At 48.0% G+C, this 24,887-nt stretch overlaps 1 protein-coding gene across 8 annotated transcripts in view; it reads right to left on the bottom strand.

Annotated features, from left to right (window-relative positions):
- PPP1R12A (protein phosphatase 1 regulatory subunit 12A) overlaps window positions 1-24,887 on the bottom strand; it is a 1,571,083-nt gene that overhangs the window by 176,697 nt on the left and 1,369,499 nt on the right. For all 8 annotated transcript variants that reach the window (XR_013606928.1, XM_078674242.1, XM_078674241.1 and 5 more), the window contains one exon: window positions 13,800-13,904. Coding sequence is in view for 7 of the 8 variants with exons in the window: in XM_078674242.1 (XP_078530368.1) it covers window positions 13,800-13,904 (105 nt within the window). In the remaining variant the exon portion in view is untranslated. The remainder of the gene's footprint in view (window positions 1-13,799; window positions 13,905-24,887) is intronic.

Raw genomic sequence — 24,887 nt, 5'->3', positions numbered from 1 at the left:
TTTATGCCCCATCGCAACACTGCTCTAAATCTTAGGCGTGTCCACGGGGTGGAGGAGCGGGCTGGCACAATATAGGAAGATGCCGCAATCTTATCTCTAGATGCGTCAATGGCTTTTGACACCATCGAATGGCCCTACTTGTTTGCAGTTCTTTCTAAATTCGGATTTGGTCCGCATTTCATCTGTTGGGTCAGACTCCTCTACTCCGCCCCCCTTGCACAAGTGGTGGTAAATAACAAACGTTCTGAATCCTTCATTCTTGGTCGGGGCACCAGGCAGGGATGCCCGTTGTCGCCCCTGCTCTTCGCCCTTTTCCTGGAGCACTTGGCTGCCTGGATCCATCGTGATTGTCTGTCAGAGGTTTGCGTTGGGCGGCAGGTTGGGAGGACCGCATCTCCCTTTACGCAGACGACATTCTGCTTTATTTGGCCTGCCCCACCAAATTGCTCAGGTGAGTCTTAGACATTTTTACATCCTTTGGTAGATTCTGGGGCTACTCTATCAACTGGGGGAAGTCTCTCCTCTATGTCCTGTCCGGCGGAACCCCGTCACATCCTAGGGACTGTCCAATACAAATAGTATCTGATAGTTTCCGTTATCTGGGAATTTATGTCACAGCCGATGCCCAGCTCCGGTATAAGAGGAACCTGCTCCCGCCCCTGCAGCGTCTGCGACGGGATATCACAGTTTGGAAGGCACTTCCATTTCCACTGCTCGGAAGTGCTGCTCTTTTTAAGATGATGTCCCTCCCGCGCTTACTTTATGCCCTTCAGAATGATCCCGTACCAGTCCCGGCGCGCTATTTTAGGGAGATTGAAGGACTATAGCGGCAGTTATTATGGGATGGGAGACCCAGAATTGCGCTTCACAAGTTAACCCTCAACTGGTACGATGGTGGGATGAGCCTTCCTGACATTAAAAAATATTATTGAGCTGCACACCTCGCTGCCATCAACCAGGGAACATACCGGACCCTTGGAGATCCGGGATATGCCATGGATAGATGGCTACTACCGGGCGGATCGTACAACCGAGCCCTCTACTCTAATCCCAATACCCTGCATCTGACTGGGCCATCATCTCACTCTGTCCAGGTGTGGCACGCAGTTAACAAAGGTTTAGGATGGGAACACAAATTGACACTTGCAACCCCCCTTTGGGACACAGCTCAGTTGGGTGGTCTTCATTGCTCTAAAGGCTTTGATAAGTGGGACCTTATCGGCATTTCTCGGTGGGTGAAGCGCCGGGTCCTTAGCTTTGACCAGCTGAAACAACACTATGAACTTGCGGATACAGAGTTTTTCCGATATCTCCAGCTCCGCCATGCCCTAACCCCCATATTAGGGAGGGATCCACTCTCCCTGATTCCTCTCCACTGGAAGATAGGTTACTGGACGGGCTCCTCCCTCAGAAAGCCATCTCCTTGACATATAAGAAATTTGTCAACAATGCACCAGATCCCCTAATTAAATTGCGTGAGACATGGGAGGCAGATGGCCTCCTACTTGATGACGAAGACTGGATAGAAGCGGTGGCCTCTCCTAAAGAGGTAGCGATCTCTGCACGTCTCCACCTGATACAATTGAAAATCCTTCACAGGATATATATTACGGGACCACAGTTGGCCCACATGGGGCGTGGTGACAGTATAAATTGTAGGCAACACTGTGGAATGGTGGCCAAATTCATTCATATTCTTTGGGAATGTGAGTACATTCAGAGTTATTGGAAAGGGATCCATAAGATCATGGGTGAGGTCCTGCACAAACCTTTCAGCCTTCAGATCAAAAGATGTTTACTTAATGTGTGAGAGCCCATGGACTTGGTAGCAGCGGAAAAGGTATGGGTCACACTTGGGGCTACGGTGGCCAAGAGGGACATAGCTCAACTGTGGGGTGAATCGCGCCCCCTGCTGTCGCAATGTGGAAGCGCAATATGGACTGGTGCACCTGACAAAGATGGTGTATGTGGCAACGGGTTGCCCCCAAAAATGGTCTTGAGTCTGGGTCAAGTGGAACTCATACAGGGGAGATATTTGTGTTGCACCCACTGTTCCTACTGATGATGACCCAATGTTTCCATGAATGTCTGCTTTGTAAATGTGTGGAATTCCATCTAAATTTCTGTAACCTTAATGAAATGCCATGTCCAGCCATGTATACTCTTTAATGCAAATGCAAATGGTTTGTCCTTTTTTCTTAAAACAATAAAAAGATATTTAAAAAAAAATAAGAACAGTAGTTAACTTTGCAACCCAGACATAATTATCCCACCTCCCTAATTTTCAACACCTACAATGCTCCGCTGGCACCACTTTCAGAACTGTAACAGGTGAAATACGAAATGTATACAGATGACACCCAAATCCACTTCAGTCTGCAAAACATATGGAGTAACCAGGCTCCCCTCGCCTTGTGCCTAGAAGAGCCTTTTCACTACACGAAACTATTTCTCTTCTGCATGAACCTAGCCATGACACTGTCTCTACTCACTGATCGATATTTGGTTTTATTCAATATCGTTAATTTTTCCTTTTCCAGTACAACGCATTGGCTTTTTGTAAAAGAGACCAAACATTAGGCATCAGCCAATCAGAAGAGCCTCACCCCTGGAACCTTCCTGAAGGAATCTCAGAGCCTCAGATTTTCGTAGCCGTTGTGTGCTAGACACCCTACTTGCTGAAGGCTGAGCTTTCCCCGGGGAGGTGGGTGAGCGCATGGGAATCTATGAAAGTTACCAATACTGGGGAACCAAAGTTACAGGTAAGTAACTTGTTTTCTTGCCCCAGTATTGGAACTTTCATAGATTCCCATGCTTTTGTATCAGAATAGCAAGCAGTAAACCATCATAAACACATTTTGTAAATAAGTACTGTACATCATCACAAATGAAATAACAAAATGTGTTACCACTGGAAGGTGGGATAGAAAGGAAAGCTCACCAATCACTGGAAGAGATTCCTCAGGACAGCCTGGCCCACTGCTGCATCATCCTGCTGCAATGACTCTAAGCAGTAATGCTTAGTGAAAGTGTGTACGCTGCTCCAGGTAGCAGCCCTGCAAATGTCTTTTATAGGCACCCCCGCGAAGAGGGCCATTGAGGATGCCACTGATCTCGTTGAGTGAGCACGTATCCTGCCCACCAGAGGTTTTCCTGCTATGTTGTGGCAATGCAGGATAGCACTTGAAATCCATCTGGAGATCCCCTGTTTGGACAGAGGGAGACCTTTGCTTGGACCACCAAAGGCAATGAACAATTGCGAAGTCTTTCTAAATTCCTTGGTCCGGTCCAAGTAGAATTTAAGACATCGTTGTAAATCCAGAGTGTGCAGTGACTTCTCCGCTGGAGTGACTGGGTTTGGACAAAATGTCTTTAGAATCACTGGTTCGTTCAAGTGAAAGTCTGTAGGAACTTTAGGAATGAATCTTGGGTTCGTCCGCAAGATGACCGTGTTCTTCTTGAACCGTAAAATCGGTTCCTGGATAGTAAGGGCCTGCAACTCTCCCACTCGCCTAGCCGATGTCAGGGCTAAAAGTAGGGCTAATTTCCATGACAAATATTTCATGTCTGAGCGGTGAATCGGCTCAAATGGTTTCTTCATCAGTTGAGTCAGGCCAAGTTCAAATGCCAAGTTGGAGGAGGAGGCCTCACTGGTGGATAAACCCTGAACAGGCCTTTGAGAAATTGCTTGACAATTCTTGAAGACCACAATGAAGGACCAGAGTCAGCTCTCCTGAATCTGGAAAGCGCCGCCAAATGGACCTTGATCGTCGAATGGGTCAGATTAGACTTTGCTAGCGAGAGTAGGTAAGGCAAGATCTGATGAGGTTTTGACGTAAAAGGATCAACCTTTTCCTTCCTACACCAAATACAAAACCTTTTCCATTTTAATCTGTATGTCTTGTTTGTTGAAGGTGCTCTTGCCTGGGAAAGGATGTCCTTGATCTCCTTAGAAAGAGGGACATTCATGAATTCTCGCTGGTCAGGAGCCATGCAGTCAGGTGTAATGATCTTGGGTCTGGATGCCAAACCTGTCCTCCGGACATGGTCAGAAGATCCAGAAACTCCTCCAGCCGCAATGGAGGGACTAGTGACAGCAGATGTAGTTCAGTGTACCAAAATTGTCGCGGCCATGCTGGAGCTATTAGGATCATTTTGCATGGTTCTGTTTTCATCTTCCTGATGAGGCGTGGAATCAGGGGAATTGGCGGAAACGCATAGAGAAACTGCCCTGTCCAGGCTAACGACAGGGCATTGCCCAATGAGCCTTGATGGTGGAACCTGCTGGCGTATGACTCGCACTTCTTGTTGGTTGGAGTTGCAAACAGGTCCACCTCCGGTGTGCCCCATGTCTGAAATAGGAGATCCAGAACCTGCTGTTTTAGTTCCCACTCGTGACTGACTGAGGATAATCTGCTCAGCCTGTCGGCGTTTTCGTTCAGCACTCCTGGTAAGTGCTCCGCCTTTAGTGAAATTCTCTGAAGAATTGACCATTCCCATATCTGTTGAGCTTCCACCGACAGGAGGAGTGATCTCGTTCCTCCCTCCTTGTTCACATAATGCATAGCCGTGGTGTTGTCCGTTCTGATGAGCACTTGTGAACACTGGAGCCGCGGAAGAAAAGCTTGAAGAGCTAGCCTGATCGCTCTCAGCTCCAATAGATTGATATGCAGTCTTTGCTCGCAAGGAGACCAATGGCAGCTGACCTGCAGGTCCTGCATCACTGCGCCCCATCCCTCCAATGACGCATCCGTCGTTAGTACTTGAGGCGATGGTATGCTTGCGAAGGATAGACCTTGGCACAAATTGTCTTGATGTGACCACCAAATCACTGCCTCCTTCATCTCCCGAGTGACAACCACCTTGTCCTCGAACGATCCGTGCACTTGTTTCCATTGGAGGTCCAGTTGTTCCTGCAGGGGACGCATCCGAAGTCTGCAGTGTGGAATTAAGGGGATGCATGATGACATCACCCCTAGAAACGACTAGTAACTGCGTACAGAAAGACACCTTTTTACCCGAAGGTTTCGTGCTAATCGTTGCAGTTTCTCTACCCTCTCTTGAGTGGGAAACGCCCTCGAGAGCTTTGAATCTAACACCGCTCCTAGGAACCGTGCTCTTCTTGAGGGCATCAGCGCGGATTTTCCTCTGTTCAAAGTGAGCCCCAGATTCTGGAACAGATTGGTGCAAGCCTGCACAGCGTCCTGCGCTAACTTTCTGGACGGGGCCTTCAGTAACCAATCGTCCAGATAAGGGAAGACCTGGAAGTGGCTCCTTCGCAGAAATGCCGCCACCGGTGCCAGCACCTTCGTGAAAATCCTTGGGGCAGAGCGAAGTCCGAACGGCAGAACCCTGAACTGAAAATGGCTCTTGGCTACTGTGAAGCGTAGGAACCTTCTGTGTGCTGGGTGAATCGGGACATGGAAGTACGCGTCCTCTAGATCGAGCGTGGCCATGAAATCCCCCGGGCTGATCATCTTCAATATATCCTGTAGGGATACCATCCGGAAGGATAGGGAGACGAGATAGGTATTTAGCTCCCTGAGGTCTAAGATGGGGCGCCATTTCTCCAGCGTCTTTCTCACCAGGAAGAACCTGGAATAGAAACCTTGGCCCTGTTGATTGAAGGGGACCGGCTCTATCGCCCATTTGCGGAGCATGTGTTGTACCTCGAGCCTTAGGAGACGCAGATGTTTTGATGGAACGGCTGCCGGGGGCCTGGGTGGAGGGACTTCCATAAATTCCAAAGTATGTCCTCGCCTTATGATGTTGATCACCCAACGGTCCGATGTTATTTTGGACCAATTTTGTAGGAATTTTGACACCCTCCCTCCAACTGGAGATTTCTTGGAGGAGGGAACAGTAGGCAGAGCCAGGAGGCCGCTATTGGCGCTTGGACGTGTCACGTCCGCGGGCAGCCTGCTTGCCCTTATTGTAAGGCCTCGAATAACCCAAGGATTGGCCTTGCCTTTGCTGGAATGACTGGCGATTCTGCTGATATCCAGAGCTGTTCGAAGAATAGCGTTGTTGTTGTTGTTGGTATGAACCTCTATAACCACCTCCTCTGCCTCTCGAACCTCTGAAAGGAGATTTGCGATACTGGAGGGTACCTAGAGACCTGGCTGTTTCCGTGTCCTTCTTGATGTCTTGCAGCGTATCGTCTATTAATTTCCCAAATAGGGCTTCGCCATCGAAGGGCAGATCAAGGACCTTGTTCTGAATTTCCGGTCTAAACCAAGTTGCTTTAAGCCACCCTTGGCGTCTTAACACTGCCGCTCCTGCTAACGTCCGAAAGGACGTAGTCGCGATGTCCATGGCACAGTCTATAATTTCCATGGAGACCGCCTCACCCTCCTGTAAGGCCTTCTTCGCTTCCACCCGTGACTCCGGTGGAAGGAGTTCCAGATATGGGGCTACATCGCACCATAATTGGCGATCATATCGTCCTAATATCGCCAAAGCATTGGAGGCCCGTATTAGTAGACTAGCTATCGATGAAAACCGTTTGCCCGTGTTATCAAGTCGTCGCCCATCCTTATCAGGAGGGGCCGTTAATGGAGCAGAAGGGTTCCGCGACTTCCTCTGTGCTGCCTGTGAGATGACAGAGTCAGGTTTTGGATGGCCCGTCAGCGCTGCTGGTCCATCATCTGGAGCTTTATACTTCTTATCCAGACGCGGTAGCACAGGGACCACCGTCGCTGGGTTCTTCATCGCCTTCAAACATTCATCCCACAAATGATCCACAATTGGAATCGATCTTGTCGTTTTGCGGTGTGTTTCTTTGAAGTCATATAAGAAACATTCCGTGGTTTCCGCGGGCATTGCCAGCTTAAATCTACCAGCTGCCCGTTCCATCAGCTGGTGAAAACTGCCGATGTCAACAGGAGGTGAGTCTACCAAGTCCTGATGAGGTGAAGCTTGGTCCGGGATGATGTAGTCATCATATTCATCCCTATCATGATCCGAGTCTTGGTTACCATCAGATGATTCATCATCCTCATCCCCTTCCGGGTCATCAGCTGGCTCTGACGGAGCCTGAGGTGTCGGCCGCTGAGGTGGAGGCGGCGTCCGTGCCGGAAGCACCAAAGCGACTACAGATAAGGGGTTTCTAACTGGTGTCGAAGGAGCAGACCTCCGTGGTGTTGGTCTTTCCGCCTTCGACTTATAGTCCTGCAGCATCTTGTGGAGGTCATGCAGGAATGTTTTAGGTACCGAAACCATGTCCTGTGGCACACAGCCCCTAGAATGGGCCACTTGGCGATATTCTCCTTCTCCCTGGTCATATGCCCCATCCGAATCAGTCTCTTGACTAGGAGCTGAGACGGGCTACTGGCATAGTCATAAGCACCCTGTCCGTCTTCCTCAGAGTCCTCTTGATCCAACAACAAAGTTGGCGGTAAAGTGGACACCGGTGATGTCATTTCCGGAGTGATCCTCGTTAAAGAAATCGTCACTCGCCTCTCCGTAGCCAGTATCGTTGATGGTTCCGTCGACGCCGGAGATATTCTCGTCGACGATATTGGAATCACAGATGTCGTCGTCGTCGACACCGCCGTCGACGAGCCCGCCGACGTAGTAGAAATTGTTGTTGTCGTCGATGCACTCGTCGACGACACCACAGTCGTCGATGCACTCGGCGACGACGCCGTCGTCGTTACTGCCGTCGACGATGATGGTTTCTTCGTCGACGATGTTAAAGAAGCCATCGACGACGTCTTCGTCGACGATGTCGTCGTCGTACCCCTCGTCGACGCTGCCGTCGGCGCTACCTTCATCGACGACGACGAAGCTTTCGTCGACGATTCTCCCGCCGACGAGCCCGTCGACGGGACCAATTGAATTTTGGGTTTCATTTTCTTTGTTGACGGAGCCACCGTCGACGATGTCTTCGTCGTAGAGGACTTAGAACTCCTCTCTGAAGAATGTGAGGAGGGTTTCTTGAAGGCTGGGTCTGTCTTCTCACCCTTAGGAGGCGAAACCAGTTCTGCCTTATCCTTCCCACTGCGGTGGGGAGAGCTTCCTGAACCCCGGCTATCAGACTCTCTGGGGGTCTTTTTTGAAGCCTTTGAGGGGCGCTCAACAAAGGAAGATGGGGAACCTCTACCCCTTTTCACTGACCTTTTTGAGGAAGTAAAAGAAGACGATTCCTCATCATCACTGGAAACTCCATGCTTCCTCTCCTTCTGCCTCTGTAGCCATGTAAGCAGTCTTCCAGCACGATCTCTCAAGGTCTTGGTGGAGAGAGTGCGGCAAATTTTGCAGTCTTCTGCCTTGTGATCTGGATAAAGGCAGTAAATGCAATCCTTGTGTTTGTCCTCCACAAACAGCCTCTTCTTCCCACAGGTGGAACAGGGCTTGAAAAGAGCCTTCTTTTTCTCAACTTCAGACATCCTGATGAAAAGGAGAGACTTCTGAAGTAGAACTGAAGAAATCCTGAAGAAAAAACTGTAGAAATCTACTTGAAAGAGTTGAAAATAGAGCAGAGCTCAATGGAGACTCCCTAGCACAACGTGCGGTAGAAAATCTAAGCCTCTGAGATTCCTTCAGGAAGGTTCCAGGGGTGAGGCTCTTCTGATTGGCTGATGCCTAATGTTTGGTCTCTTTTACAAAAAGAGGCTGATATGCTACAAAAGGGAATGAGGCCTAGGCCTTTTCTCTCTTTTGTACCTACTACTATGGTATTTTGTTATTACAGAGACTCCCATTCCGACGACGGGGAATGATACAAAAGCATGGGAATCTATGAAAGTTCCAATACTGGGGCAAATATATATATATATATATATATATCCGCTCCAACAGTCCCTCCCCGCAATACTCGGGAAACAGGAAGCAGCACTCCAAAGATAGGGTTTCACAAAATTTAATCTCACAAAGCGCTTTCGGCACTCGGCCTTCCTCAGTTATGAGACAGAGAGAAGTTTCAACCATCATGCATTTAAACCTTCACGTTGCGTAAATAAACATAAAGAAGGGACTCAAAAATAAAACGGCGTCCGCCATCTTTGAATGGGTTTGTTTGTATATACACATGAAAGCATAGTGAAAAACGAATGTATCATCAGCTTATACTATATATACACCAATGTTCTGTACTCAAAGCTCAATATGGCTAAGATCTCTATACGCAATGCAATCAATTTTACGTTTGTCATCACATTATCACGCCCTGGATGGGCCTAAACCATTCCATGTGTCATCACTTCATCACGCCCAAAATGGGCATAAGCCAATCATATGTCTGCAACGTGATACAACCCTCAATTCATATTATAATTCTTGCTGAAAATCAGATCATCATTGATATGGATAAGATCAACAGAAAAAGCAATGATGCAGTCAATCCATACAGGTCAAACACTGTAAAATAGCAAAATAGCGATAATCATACTAAATGAACAGCTAAGTCCTCATGCATATTTAGTCCAGTAGGTGTTTTACTTAACAAATCTATAATGTACCGCGATTCCAGTCGCCTTAACTTCAAGAGTCTATCTCCGCCCCTAGCACTTACAGGGACAGAATCCAAGCAGAAAAAGGTTAGTAATTCCCTGTTGCGTGCATGTTCTTTGTCAAAGTGTCTAGCAACTGGGTAACTTGCATCTGCATGCTGTATGGCTCTCTGGTGTTCTAAGATTCTTAGTTTCACCGGATTGGTTGTGCTGCCCACATACCTTCTGCCACAAGGACATGTGAGACAGTACACAACGTAAGGCGTGGTACATGTGAGGAACTTTTGTATTCTCTTCGGTTCTTTAACACCAGGTATACTGTATTGAAGGGTGCGTTTACTCCCTTTACACGCCTTGCAGCGTCCACAGGGATAGAAACCCTTCATGGGTTCTGTTTTAGGTTTGGGCTTCAGTTCTTCATGGTGGCTGTGAACCAAATAGTCTTTTATTGCTCTGGCTTTCCTGAAAGTTACTAGAGGATGTGGGGGCAGATCTTGTTTTATAACACTATCCGTCATCAAGATAGTCCAATGTTTGCGCAAAATGCGTTTAATGTCATTGGAATTTCTAGAGTAGGTGGTTATAAGCCGAAATTGTCCAGTGTCGGCATTTTTAACCGGCGTTTTTTCTTCTAGCAACTTACTCCTTTCTAGAGTCTCCACTTTGCTTAAGGCTTGTCTGAGTACCCCTGTCATGTACCCCCTTGCTTTAAACCTTTGTATGCAGTTGCTAGCAGCTTTTCTGAACTCATTTTCTTTAGTATTATTCCTCTTTATCCTCAACAGTTCACCATACGGTATACTCTTTACCAAGCTCTTGGGATGTCCGCTGGTGGCATGCAGCGTTGAATTGCCAGCGGTAGCCTTCCGAAAGAGCTTGGTGTGAAGACTGCCATCCTCAACAAAAACAGTCAAATCCAAGAAATTAACTTCCGTTTGGCTGATTTCTCCTGTGAATCTCAAATTGTTATTATTGTTATTGAGTACCCTTAGATACTCTTCAGCTAGTTCCACTGACCCTTCAATGATAATAAACAGGTCATCTATGTAACGATGCCAACATTTTACCAGATCGTTCCATTTCTTGTTGGCTTGAGACCAGGCAACCCGCTCTTCCCAATGCCCCACGAATAAATTCGCGAAGCTCGGGGCTGAACAATTGCCCATCGCTACACCTGTTAGCTGTTTATAGAGATTCTTGCCAAATAGAAAAATGTTGTTGTTGAGACAGAATCTGAGAAATTCCATCAACATCTTATTGTGTTCGTAGTACTTCACTGGTCTGCTCTCCAAGAACCAGGAAATAGATAGAAGTCCTTCCTCATGTGCAATACATGTGTATAAACTAGCAATGTCAATGACCATCATGGTATACCCCTCAGTCCAATTCATTTGATCAATACAGTTCAAAAAGTGTTTCGTATCTTTTAGATATGATTTGAGATTGACTACATGCGGAGAAAGAAAAAAGTCAACATATATTGATAGATGTTCTGTTAAGCTGCCCTGGGAAGCTACAATAGGCCTCCCAGGGGGATTCACCGGATCCTTATGTATCTTGGGTAGCTAATAAAAGGTCGGAGTCACCGGGTTCAAGCATCTCAGAAACAAATGTTCATCACCATTAAGCATGTTATTATTATACCACTTCAGTATCATATCGTGGTACTCTTTTATGCTGTTGATTCGTTAACCCTCATATATGTGTTTGGATCATTAAGCTGTCGCAATGCTTCTTGCTCATATTGCATTTTAGTCAACAGTACTATGTTGCCCCCTTTATCGGAGGGTTTACACACCAAGGACGAATCATCACAAAGCTTTTTAAATGCTACTTGTTGTTTATTGGTGAAGTTGGACCTACCATGTCCCGATTGATGTTTGCTTCTGAGAGATCTTAAATCCTGAATTACTGCTTCAGAAAAAGTGTCTATCGCATCCGTTCCCATTATTGGCATGAACGTAGTTGTGGGTTTAAAGTTCGTAACACCCCCTCTCTGCTGTACTTCCATATGTGTCACCATTTGTGTATCTCTTAAGTTGACGATATCATCATCCTCCACCTCTCTTCTCAACTCTTCTAGGGATCTTATTCCTGCCAGATCTCTGCATAGTAATATGCTCTCTTCAATGTTACCAACCGCCGTTGGTTTGGATGGGGGAGGTTTCAACTTAAAATATTTGTACAGTTTTAGTTTGCGGGTGAACTTGAACAAGTCTATGCGTGTCTGTGTAAACTCAAAGTTTCTCTCAGGGCAAAAAGTGAGTCCCAATTTTAAGATATTTTGTTCCTCGGTAGTCAAGATTTTGGGTGTCAAGTTGACAATGGTCAAATTGTCTTTAGTGTCTACATTCTCTTCTTGTAGGCATTCTTCATGCTTCTTGTTAAAGGTGGCGAGCCCACAATGTTTGCGGCTCCAGCCCCCCCTCCTCGTCTTCCTCTTGGTGCTCTTCGTTCCGGGGGTTTGCCCCTCCCCCCTTGATGTTGTTTCGTACGCATTACTGGATACTCCTCCTGAAAACCCGACGATTCGGGTACATCATCCTGACCATCCTCGCTTGATGCCTCTAGCGATGATTCCGAGGTTTCAGGCACCGTAGTACTTGTTGCCGATTGTTTTTGCTTTAATTTCAATTCCTTGCGGGGTTTATCATATTTTTTTGAGAAGGTAAGCACCCTTCCCATGCGATAGTCTTTTTCATCCCTCTCAAATTTCTCCTCTTTTCTCAATTTTATTTTTTCTTCATATTTTTTTAGACGTTTCTTCATTGCTTCACGTTTTTCCTCCAATTTGGGTTGATCCTGTTCTTTAGTGAGGTCATGTTCAATGTCTTTGATTTCTGCCAGGGCTTTATCCCTATCGCTCCAGGCGAAGCGTACCAGTATCATCAAACTGCCTTTGCATGACTGGGCAGTGTGCTCCGCCCATGCGTCCAGTAGCAGGGGGTCAGGATTTTCGTAGGCTGGGATTGTATAAATCCTAAGTCCCCTAGGCACACGATCAACGTCTATGTAGTTTTGAAGAGAGGTCGCCTCCCACCATTTTCTACACTCTCTTTCATAAAGACGTTCTAATGCAATCAGCTTAGCATTCAAGTCCGTTGCACTCTTATCCATGGTTTCCGGTGCCTCTCCCTGCACCCCAGCATTCTTTTTCTTATTCTTGAACATGCCCTCTTCGGCCTTCCGTCTCTCCGTTTCACAAAACATTATTATCGCTCGTGGTTACAGCCGTGACCACGATATGTGAACCTATCTCGCCAGCGGTATCCCAACTTCGCATACGTGGTTTAAGAGCGGTGACGCCCTTACCTGGTGATATCCAGGGACGCTTTCTCACTGATATTTCCTCGGAAAACGGCGTCCTCGCTGTGGGCAAACCGCTATTATATCCAATGCGTTGGTTCCGCGGTGCAACTGGATTTGAAATGAAAGCTCCACTCACACCAGCCTGTTGCACTCCAAGGCGGGTGCCTGCCAGTCGGGGGTGCAACAGGCTGGTGTGAGTGGAGCTTTTATATATATATATATATATATATATATATATATATATATATATATATATATATATATATATGAATCCTAGCACTCTATTGTTACTGAAAAGCAATGTAAAGCACTTCATAAAACAACAAAACTAGATAAAAACTTGCTTCACTGTAAACTCAAGTCTACAACAGGAGTTACATTTTCAGTTCAATAATTTCAGATGTGTCCCTTTACTCCTACACAACACTTTGAGACATCGAGCCCGACGGTTCGTGGGCAGGTCACGTGGCAGCAAGGACAATAATGAAATGGCATCCATTTCATCACCCTCAAGTCATAGTGGAGAGATGCGGGTCAGCGATGGACAGCAATAGAAAGGAGGCCCCCAAAGACAAAGGCCCAAGTGGACCTAAGCTGACCCAAAAGGTGCCCGGCAAAGCCTAAGACATTGACCCGAGACCAGGGGGAAAATGGAAAACACATTCGATAACAATACCGACAGACCAGAGGAACCGCCGTACACTGAACACGGAGTACTGTGATGGTGTCGAAAAGAGCACAATAGCACATATTCAAACTCAGTGACTGAAAGAAAACAATCTAACAATGGAGTCAATGATCATGCGCATTACCAGCAAGAGGAAGAGTCACACTACCTTGTGACTTGAAAGACTTCTTTGAAGAAAAAGGACTTGCACACATCCTGGCCCGCCGAACACTAGATGGCAGGAGTATGCACAGCTTGTGTATCTACAGCCACACATGCCTCAAACATATATATATATTTTCAATTATTTCTATATTAAAATAATATTATAAGCACCAAAGAAAGTAAACCATTTTCAATAATTAACTAACCTGTGTGGCCTTTTCCAATTGCAACTTCAGTTCGGTTAGTTCCATGTTGGTATCATGTAACTGCATTTTCAATTTTTCATTTTCTGCAATGATCTGCTCATAAAGCTGATATAAATTAGAAAAAGCAATTAATTTACTAATACATGACTTTCTTAAATTGCCTTTATGTGGACCAACTTTTTAATTCAGTTTAATTACTTGAGGCATGTTACAACAATAATAGTGAAAAAAGTACATAAAAGAAGGTGGGGTCTTTTCAAGGGAAATAACCATGCCTAATCAACAAATCTATTCTCATTGTACAGATACTCTTATGTTCAATCCACATTTCTAAGATAATGTGAATTATAAAACAGGAGACAAGGTAGGAAAAAAACGTCATTTGTTTATAAACAATGTATTGTCAAGGGTTAGAGTCTTTACATGCAGACTTTTCTAAGAGAGTTACTAAATCCATAGCTATGGTCTGACTTTTATAACTTTTGTTGCAAAAGTCATTCCCATATGATGACAGCAGTAAGGATCTTGGCATTAGCTTTAGAAAACAGAAAAATCACTAGGTCCTTGGAGAACACTCTTCTTTGACAGTCAATATTGGCCATCACAGCAGTTTAAACTTCAAGTAAATTGGTTTCACACCCCTTAAGACCAAAGAATGCCCAAGGACATCACAACCTTTGATGCAGAGGACTGGAAAGTGTATTAAGAACAGCTCAAATGTGTAAAGTTTGATGCACTTTATCTAAGAAAGGCCTGGCAAACACATCTACTGATTTAATTTTTCAGTTTGATTTATCATTTAAGATTTCATACAAACTGAAGCATATAAATATACACTTACGGGCAATTAACAACATGTACCGGCCCAGTATGATAAGCTTTTCTCTGTTTTGCTTTACATTTCTATCACCAATGATTCATATCATTTATATTAATTCTTAATTTGAAATGATAGCTGATTGGCACATCCTTATTGAATTGGATCAGTCAAGGTTTTAGACATCAGTTTCTGCATTATACCAAAGTATTGGCTACTTCCCTATCAGATAATGCAATCTCACTTAACACTGAAAACAAAAAATAACCAAATTACAAGAATAAAACATGTATTAGGCAAACAATATATTTCCTTGCTTTCAAGACTACATTGGTCTCTTCTTTTAGAAGTAGTACTATTGATTATTATTACCGGCAGATACTTGAGGTCTCAGGAGAGTGAGTAAAGAAAGATGCATGCTTATGTAGAAAAAATTGTATCCGTTCACAATAATGCACAAGTTACTTACCTTCGGTAACGATATATCTTTAAGAAACATTAGTTAGTGATAGAGTCCCTACCTTACAATATCTCCAGGCGTCAGACTGGATCCAGAAAGTTTTTGTCAGCAGTACCCCTGCGCGTCAGAAGGTGGCGTTGTGCGTCTCCGCATCCGTCGCTGGCGCCGAGATGACGTCACGAAGACTACTTAGGTCCCACCCATGCACGCTGTCAGTTCAGTACATGGCTTTCCGCGCCAGGAACTCAGAGCCATGCAAGAAACTGACCACTGGTTTCATGAAAGGGATCAAATTAACCCTAAAAATCAATTTGCAGAACAGGGAGGATGGGTGTGGCGGTAAGGAATTTATCACTAACGTATGAGTTACTTACCTTCGGTAACAATGTATCTGTTAGAGATGATTCTAGCCGCAGATTCCTTAACGTAGAATTTTCCCCAGGCGTGAGACTGGATCCAGAATTTTCTTTTGCCACAGCATGTCTGCGCGCCGGGGGGGACGGCATCACGCGACTAAGCCCATGCATTGTCTGCGTACGTGAAGTCAGCGAAGTCACATTAGTCCCACCCCAGCGTGCCTACTTCAGTTTTCTTCCGATAACTTTTCCGCGCCACAACGCGGAGCCATCAGACAAAACTGTGGGAGTATGGGAGCAGTGTGCAAAAGAGCAGAAAAAGGAATGGTGATGAACACCATAAGGAGCAGTGTCCCAAAAGCAGGGAAAGAAGAAATAACAAGTCACAGCCCTGAGCAGCCACCCTGCCAGTATGTAGGCAGAACCCCTGTAGACAAGGAACAAATGCAAAATGTCATGACAACATGTAGCAGGACTACAACCCCAACCAAGAACAACGAAGGTGAAACAGTTCTAAGACAATCAGGAACGACAAACCTCCAAGGCAACCCCAGCACCGAGTGCGACAACCCCCCAGAGGAACAAGGGGCAAAGGCACGGCCAGATGCCCCCAACCTAGAGGTTACCAGAGGGGCCAGGACCCCTAGTAACAAAAGGGGGAAGAGAGGGGAGGGAAGAGAGTGAAGGCAAGCCCCAATCCTGGAGCAACCAGAGCAGGGGTGCACAGGAGTACCTATAAACCCATCCTCCAATGCGCCAAAGAGGAGGAAGGAACAAGAAATAAGACTAATCATCCCGTCAAACAGAGCAAAAGAATGCACTCACAGAAGACACAGCCACCCACCGGGAGGCGAGTGCAAAAGACCAAGCCAAAGGTCCTCGCAGAACGGGGAGGAAGGGCGGGCCGTGAAGGAATCTGCAGCTAGAATCATCTTTACCAGATACATCGTTACCGAAGGTAAGTAACTCGTACATCTGATAGAGACTACTAGCCGCAGATTCCTTAATGTAGAATAGATACCCTAGCCATACCCACGGGGAAGGAGGGAAGGAGGGACTGCAAAAGAATCCCAACAGTCTGGACATAACAGAGGTTCCCACAGGGGACTAGTCCAACGGACAGGGCGAGAAATCTCGTCCCCCCAGGCAAGGGGAACCCCTACAAGAAGAACACCACCGACCCCAAGAGGGGTGTGGGAAGAAGAAAAGAAGAAAGAGGAAGCCCGTTCCCACTCAAGAAAGGGAACAAAGGCAAGGCAAGGGGAGGCCCAAGCACCCCACACCCCTACAAGGCAACAGAACCTCCATCCAAGGCCAAAGTAAGGAAGATGATCAACCTAGAGGCTCCAAGGAGACGAGGGGAAAAGAAGGAAAGACCCACCCACCGGGAACACGGCCCGCGAAGTTGACAGGTGAGCCCACCACAGCTGGAAGTCAATAGATCAGACGGAACGGCGCAGACAGCAAGAAAGCAGGAAGAGTAGCCCGAGGCACCTGCGCCTGAAAGAGGGAGGAACACAAAAACCATCTCAGCCCCTAGGACAGAGAAAATAAGGGCGAAGAAGGGCCCGGACATACCTCAGAGAGGGGTCCGACACACGACCCAAAAGGAAGCAGAACCAGAGCCATGACGCCAGGCCGCAGATAGCAGGTCAGACCCCGGAGAAGGACACCCTGGTGTGCCACCAAGGCATTCCAATCCAGAAATAAGGGAATTGCACCTGCACCGTACATAAACGCCATGTATAGCAGAGGCCCGAAGGCGACCACAACTCCCCAGCACAGAACAAGCTATATAACAGCTACCACTACCCCACATAGGGTATGTTAAGTCCCAAGACATGGGAACCCTCTTAGGAAGAAACTTCCGCAGAAGAGGACAACAGAAAGAGCTGCGGGGAAAAAAAAAACCCAGGGGGATTGTCAAGCAGCCAAAGAGAAAAAACAGAAGGCCTAATCTCAGGGCCAACCCGTGGTAGAGGGGTGGAGGGAAAGACACACTGGGTCACGCGGTGCCAGATGGTGCCGTTGCTGAAGGTGTTGGGGCACCGGATCCCCCGAGGCGGGGCGCCCCCAAGCCCCTATCAGAGAGGAATGGAGCAAACCCTCAAAGGGAAGCAGCAGCTCCCTCCCACCAGAGCCCTGGTGAAGAACTTCCCGATGATCGGCGGGGAAATGGGCAGCCGGATCACCCATGCGCAAAACACTCACAGCTGTGGAAACAGCACGAGCAAAGGCCGCACCCGCCTCCGCAGGGCCCAGCGGTGGGGAAAGCAGCTCCTTCGTAGGCGACGGCTTCAAGCTAAGGCTGCCGTCCCCTAAGCCAATCGGAGTGGGGAAAGGCCAGGTCCGGAAAGGAGAAAGAGGGAATGAGGAGTGGGGTACCTGTGGCCCCCCAGGCGAAAACTGCGGCAACTGCGAGGAGCCGTCCTTTGATGACGCCGGGAAAAAGCCACAACGCGGCAGCCCGTCTCCGGCAAGGACGACACCAGCAGGCACTCAACCTCCGGGGAAGAAGGGGCATCCGAAGAAGAGTTCATTACCCGATGCCTGTCCGGTGCCGTAGAGCCCGCAACCTGAAGCAGGACGTCATCGTCGTCCAGCGCCAAGGGAGACGCCGGACAGGCCTCTTCTACAACACATGGAGCAGGAGACCGGGGCTGGGCCGGAGCCGAGACGGCTAGGGGACGGCGCCGACTCGACATCCGACGAGGCAGCCGCTTGCGTGGAGGGACGAGAGGAACCCAGGGAGTGACGAGGAGTCCCCTGCCAGCCTCTACCCATGAGGGGGCGAGAGGGCCCCGCCGATCCCTGTGGCGCTGCCAGGGCCAGCAGCCGTCGGCGCCATAAAGGCGTCACCTTGGCCTGACACAAGATCGACACTTGTTCATAGGACCGAGAGGGGCTCTGGGATGCGACCCAAGCTCCGGCGACCTCCCACAACACCACAGGGACTCCCGCAGGAGTTTGCGGCGTAGCATAGGCGCCGTGGTCCGAAGGAGGGACCCCCAAAGGGCCGCACCCCAACGGCACCACATCCTCCAAGCCAGTTGGCGCCGGGGCGGGAGCCGCCGGCCCCACACAACGCAAGGGATCCGCCGACGTCCCAGGAGGGGAAAGAGGAGGAAGAGAAGACTGCGAGGCCTGCAAAGCCGCCGCATATGTCTCCATCTGGGCTCTCGACACACCCCCACGGGGAAAGGGTGGATAGGGGGACAATAACGCGGGGCTGCATCACCCGCAGAGAGCCCACGCCCCCAACAGGCCGGAAACCAGCCCTCGGGGACCAACTGCGACACTTACAGACAGGTGAGCGACGCTCTTGCGGCATAGGAGAGGGATGAGGACGACTATGACGGCTGCGTCGAAAACCGAGGTGACGAAGCCGATCTGGACATGCGAGCCGAGAGAAGTTTCATCCGGCGCTCCCAAGGCGACTTCGGCTTCAATTGTTGGCACGTCTCGCAATCAGTGAGCCGTGATCTTCCCCAAGCACCACATGCAAATGAGGTGAGGGTCTGTCGCCGACATCAGGCGTCCACAAGAAGAGCACGTCTTAAAGCCCGAAGGCATCCGCACACTGTTCCCACAAACACACGCAATAGAGAAGGGAGCACGAACCGGATCCGCGTGAAAAAAACTGACATAGATGCACCGGGGTGGGACTTATGTGACCTCGCTAACGTCACGTACAACGCCTGGGTGGAGTCCCGTGATGCCGTCCCCCCGGCGCGCAGGGATGTGGCAAAAAATTGTCCAGCTCCAGTCTAACGCCTGGAGATAATTCTATGTTAGGGAATCTGCCGCTGGTAGTCTCTATCAGATAGTGGAGCCTCTCTTCCTCTCTGGAAGGGTGCGGAGGCGGAAAGAAAGTGGCCAAGGTGATAGTTTGCCCAATGTGAAAAGCAGTGACAACTTTTGGCATGAAGGAAGGACGAGTGCGAAGCACAACATTGTCCGGATGGACTGACAGAAAAGGAGGCTTACAAGAAAGAGCCTGGAGCTCACTCACGCGCCTAGCAGAGGTGATGGCAACCAGGAAAGCAGTCTTCAAAGTCAACAAACTAAGAGGACAGTTGTGGTGAAGCTCAAAGGGAGCCGAACATCAAAAAAGTAAGTAACAGATTCAAGTCCCACTGCGGCATCAAAAAAGGAATAGGAGGGAAAAGGTGACTAATGCCTTTGAGAAATCTATTAACAACAGGGGACTTGAAAAGAGAGGGCTGATCAGGAAGCCTGAGAAAGGCCGAGATTGCAGAAAGGTAGCCCTTGATAGTGCCCAGAGCAGAGCCTTGCCGGGCCAAAGAAAGAACAAAAGGACCTCTGAAAGAGGGACAGAAAGGGCATCCACTGCCTTTGCTGTGCACCATGCCTCAAACTTGCTTTACCTGCAGGCGTATACCACCTTAGTGGAGGGACTCCTGGCTGTCAGAATGACATCACAAACTTCTGGAGGCAAGTCGAAAGGAATCAACTGCTGCCGCCCAATCTCCACGCAAAGAGGTGCTCTGTTGCCACTGAATATTCAATTGCTTTGTTGTCTTTCGCACTGTAAATATTTTCACTCCGAATTGTTGTCTCATGATATTCTATTGCTTTGTGCTTACACTGTAAATATTTCCACTACGAATGTCATAATTACCAGCAACGTAATAATTACAGAGCAGGTTGCTTTGTGATTCACACTGTAAATTTATTCACTACAAAGCGAGTTGTATTGCCACCAATTACTCTTAGCCCAAAAGTGACAATGAGCATTTACTCTCTAAATGTTATAAGGAATAACATCTTAACCATGCGAGTACACATCATGTTTTAATTCCCCAGAACACCGAATTAACACTACTCATTTTATATATTCAAATTGATTAGTGTAAAGCGCATTGTATTGCGACGGAATGTTTTGGTAACACTGTACAGATTCGCATTCTATGTGTTATAACGAAGTACAAAACATTATATAATGCCCCAGGACATCGTAATGCTTGGTTATTCATCATTGTAAATATATGCACTTCAAATGCTTTAATGATCAGCTTGCTGTAATGCCTTTGAATTTCGCAACCTCAAGCCTCATTGGGGTACTAGAGTATTATTCATTAGTTTTTGACTTGGCGCACTTTGTGCACATCATGTCCATTGTCATTACCATTATTTGTTCATTTATGGAAAATAAGTCTTTGACAGATTTGTAACACATTGTAAATATCATCACCTAATGCATGGTTTTTAAATCCTTAACTTGCAGTTTTACAATTTTAACTTGTTCGCCGCTTGGCTGACAGCTGACTCTAACACTGGCAGGCCCGGCGCGTCAGCTCGCGTTAGCTGGTTACGCGCGACTGGTTGCTTAGAAACCTTTGCACGAGTCTCGGCCGGCGAAGCGTCCTCGCGCACGCTGAGCAGGCTTAAACGGATCCTGCTTCCCAGCCGCTGCAAAGCGATTCCGAGCGCAGCAGCAGCAAAAGAAAGTAGATGCCACAATATCCGCACGCTAATGAAGATTTACATTTTGACCCAAAAGGTGAGCGGACTTTGATTGGAAATACGGATTTGCATCATTTTTTTTAAAAATTGTTGAGCTAAGATGGAGATAATTATCTCACTTTCTCCTCCCCGCAGACTACGTCGTGGGTCTGAATTATTATCTACCCTCAACAGCGTATGACTACCCTGGGAGTTGAATACAACGCTGACTCACCACCATTTACAATTAAGGTGAGTCCTTTACCCACCATTATAAATCCTGATTAATTAGGGGGATTTCAAGAATTGGACAGTAATGTTACGCCCATTTTTCCTTGTAGCGTCAAAGAATGAAGGGGATGACAGGCTCCTACAACCCACAGCATTGAAAGTGATACTTCTTGTGCTATATCCCGTGAGCCCACCTGCGCTTACTTAGGTGAGTCATCACAGCCACTAGTGCTACATTATTGTTTTGGCACTACTCCTTCAAACCCAATCCTGACCATTGATCCTTGATATCAACAGGCTATTAACCCCTTACCCAAGTCCTGATGAAGACCCGCATTGACCTCCTGTTAGAAATGGGATTTCCGTCTGGCTGAGGCTTGCGCCAAAGCCAGGCAGAAACCACCACTCTAAGTCAGGGCAAGGGAGTTACACACCAAGATAACCCCTGCTCACCCCCTTGGTAACGTGACACGAGCAGTAAGGCTAAACCTGGAGGCAATGTGAGTTAAGCGTTTGCGGGCGCACCCAGCAACAACACCCAAGGCCCACCACAAAGGAAACTCCACAAAAGGTTATATATAAAAATAGCCTTTGTATTATACCAAAACACATTAGATAAAAACACACACTTTACAATGTGCCAACAGGCATGGGCAGAAGTTACAGGGGATATGCCAGACAGGGCCACCTGGACCACTGTCAGGAATATGCATTTGTAGATTTCAGAATACTTGTTAGAAATTAGCACTTGTTACATAGAATAATCACTTTAGCATCAAAGAAAAAATAGAGCACACAACCAGTAACTACTGGTAACAGGTAAGTACCACCTACGCAACCCTAACCACCTTAGGAGAATATTACCCAGGGAACCAGGAACTCACTAGCAACACCTGTACTAGGAGAAAACAACCACCTAAGTATCACCATACATTTAGGGGTATAAGCATAGGAACATTACACATGATGCATCACAACATTCAGAGGTGTAAGGAAAAACACATGATGCATAAATATACATTCAGCGGTGTAGCAAAGAACAATTGCGCAGAAATAACCTTAGGCCACAACCAGTGACTGTCCCAAATATCAGGGGCGTAAACGGAGCAGCTGCCCACTAAGTGCTGGGCAGCTGTGGAGATGATGTGGCCAACGCTGGAGCTTCGCAGGCTCTGGCCAAAGCACTCGTGTCCCCCCAAGAGCCTTGTGGCTCTGAACAAACAGACTGGCACCCCAGAGCCTCTCAGGGCTCGTAAAACAAATATGCCCCCTTGAGCCTCTCTGGGGCCCTTCAAGGATCGTGCCCAGTGTGGGGGGAGCGGCCCGCTGTCTGCCGGAGTCGCTCTACCACCCGAAATGCCCCAAAACTGGTGGAGCCTCTCGTGCTCAAACAATGATGCAACTGGGTGGGGGGGGCAAGTGGGAGCGGCCCGCTGCCTTCTGGGGCCGCTCTCACACGAAGAACAATGCCCCCTTCTACGTTGGAGTCCCTCTGGGGGGACTCGAGAAGAACTGGAGCACTGGGGAGCCTCTCAGGTCTCGTCAACAAATATGCCCCCACGAGCCTCTCAGGCTCGTAAATCAAAGTAGGCGGGTTGAGCCTCTCGGGGTTCGTAGCATAACAAATGCCGCCTGGGTGGAGCCTCTCGTGGGTTCCAAAACTAAGAAATGCCCTCGGAGCCCTTCTCGGAGGGCTCGCAATCACACTTTGGCCCCCTGAGCCTCGTTGGCTCTTCTGCCGCCCCGAGCGGAGGAGCAGCCCCGTGGACGCCCGCACTCACCGGCTGTCGGGGGAGGCGGCGGCTCCTTGCGGCGCGGCTCCTCTCCGCTGGGCATCTCCAGTTGGCGGGGCTCCCTCCTCGGGGGAGCCTCACAGGGGGACAGCGTTTCCTTCTTCTCTGGGCAGGAGCGCGGGGTGGCCTCCCGTCCGCTTCCTGGATCTCCGGCTCCTCCCCCAATGACGCTGCGGGAGGCTCGGCCGGCTGGGCCAATCCCAGCGCGGCCTTCGGTGGATGCCGGCGGCTGCCTTCTCTTGGGGAACTCGGCCTCGGGGCCGCGGCGGTGATTTCCCCCTGGCAGACAAGGGGTGGGCACCCTCAAAAATATACAAATATGGGCCAACCCTGCAGGGTGGGCTCCTGCGAGGGTAACAAGAAGCGCTCCCAAGAGCTTAGGCAAAATAAAGCGCTCCCAGGCGCTAGTGGCCCAAAAGTCCAGCACAAAGTCCTTCAGGAGGTGGGGGGGAGCAAGGCTGGGCCCAGAGCCAGCTCACAGGGTCCTCCTAGGCAGGGAGGCAATCCCCAGTGGCGGTCCTCCTGGCGCCCAGCAGCAGCCCTCCTCAGCAACAGGATCCAAGAAGAGAACATTTTGTAAGGGGACACAGCCCCTTTTTATATAGTGAATTCCTTTGTCTCAGGGTGCAGGGTGGGGGGAAAACCAGTCGCAGCTGGTTTTGGAGCACGTTGATGTGCTCAACCACCCTTTCTTTTCACTGGCCAGGCTAGGGACATTAGACGCACCACAGGGGGCGGAGCCAGCATTGTGTGGGGAAAGCCCAGCCCTATTCAGGTCCCAGGTGCACCCCTCCCTCACATCAGCATGCTAATCTCTCCACTCACCACCGGGGCAGACCCATCCAGACTCCTGGAGCCAGGCTCACCAGCCAGCTCCAGCCAATCAAACGCCAGTACACTCACTGCACACACACACCCATGTCTAGAAGTGGCACTTCCACACTAGACACATTCATGCCGCACACATCATTGCGCAGCAGTCAATCTCACGAGTTTGCACATACCAAACTCGGGCCTGCACACCCCACCCATCCGGAACTACCAGGGACACATACATTCCCCATGCATTCCTATGGGAGGGCAGGCCTATCTCACCACACGCACTCAGAGTGCGCACGCAGTTTCCACTGGGACACAGTGAAAGTGCGCAGAAACCAAGAATCACCATCCCCAGGTCACATACAAAAAAGCAAAAAGTTCAGGGATGAACCTGCCAGAAGGGCCAAGTCCAACACCTCCCAACTAGTGCAGATCCAGGGTTGAAAACGTAGACATTACATTATTTGGACTAGCTAGAGGATTTTGCGATGAGACTCACTCTCCCCTCAATTAACTCTGTATATATTACACCTTCACAATATCACTGAGCACTAAATGTCACATTTTTCACATATTATGTGTCACTATATGCCTTTAACAGCCTTACAAAAATTTAAATACGGTATTTTTAAATGATGCAATTTATAAAAGTGCTTAAAATACCCCATATGGTTTGTGTTTGGATTTATTATGATTAACTTGTCTAATTGTGAATAGTTTCTTGAATAGCCCGAGTAACTTGACGAAATTGTACGCACCCGACAGAACCAATTGTATATTTTTTCCATGACTGCCCAGTTTCTGAGGGATACTGGGTAACCCCATTGTAACTAAACTGGTGCCAAACTCTTGGTAGCAACAATAACAAACTTTTCTTTTACAATATTTTTCAAATTATATCCGCAAGAGTACATTTCTGCTTTAATGGACTTAGCTTGTTAAAAGTCATTAGTTTTTTATATTACATTTTATATTGGTTGTTTGTTACAATCACATAAAAGGAGTAACAATGAACATTTGGTTTGGGTATCCTTTACTTGAGATGGGAAGCTTAGGTTCCACAATAATTAGGCACTATTCAGATAAATCTCATCAAGCATTAATTATGAATTTTAACAAGCCAGCTCAGCGTCCCCATCACAATTG

The sequence above is a fragment of the Lissotriton helveticus genome, chromosome 1_1 (genome assembly GCF_964261635.1).
Source record: "Lissotriton helveticus chromosome 1_1, aLisHel1.1, whole genome shotgun sequence".
NCBI lineage: Eukaryota > Metazoa > Chordata > Amphibia > Caudata > Salamandridae > Lissotriton > Lissotriton helveticus.
Note: the sequence above shows the minus strand (reverse complement) of the source record. Positions and strands in the feature narration are given on the sequence as shown.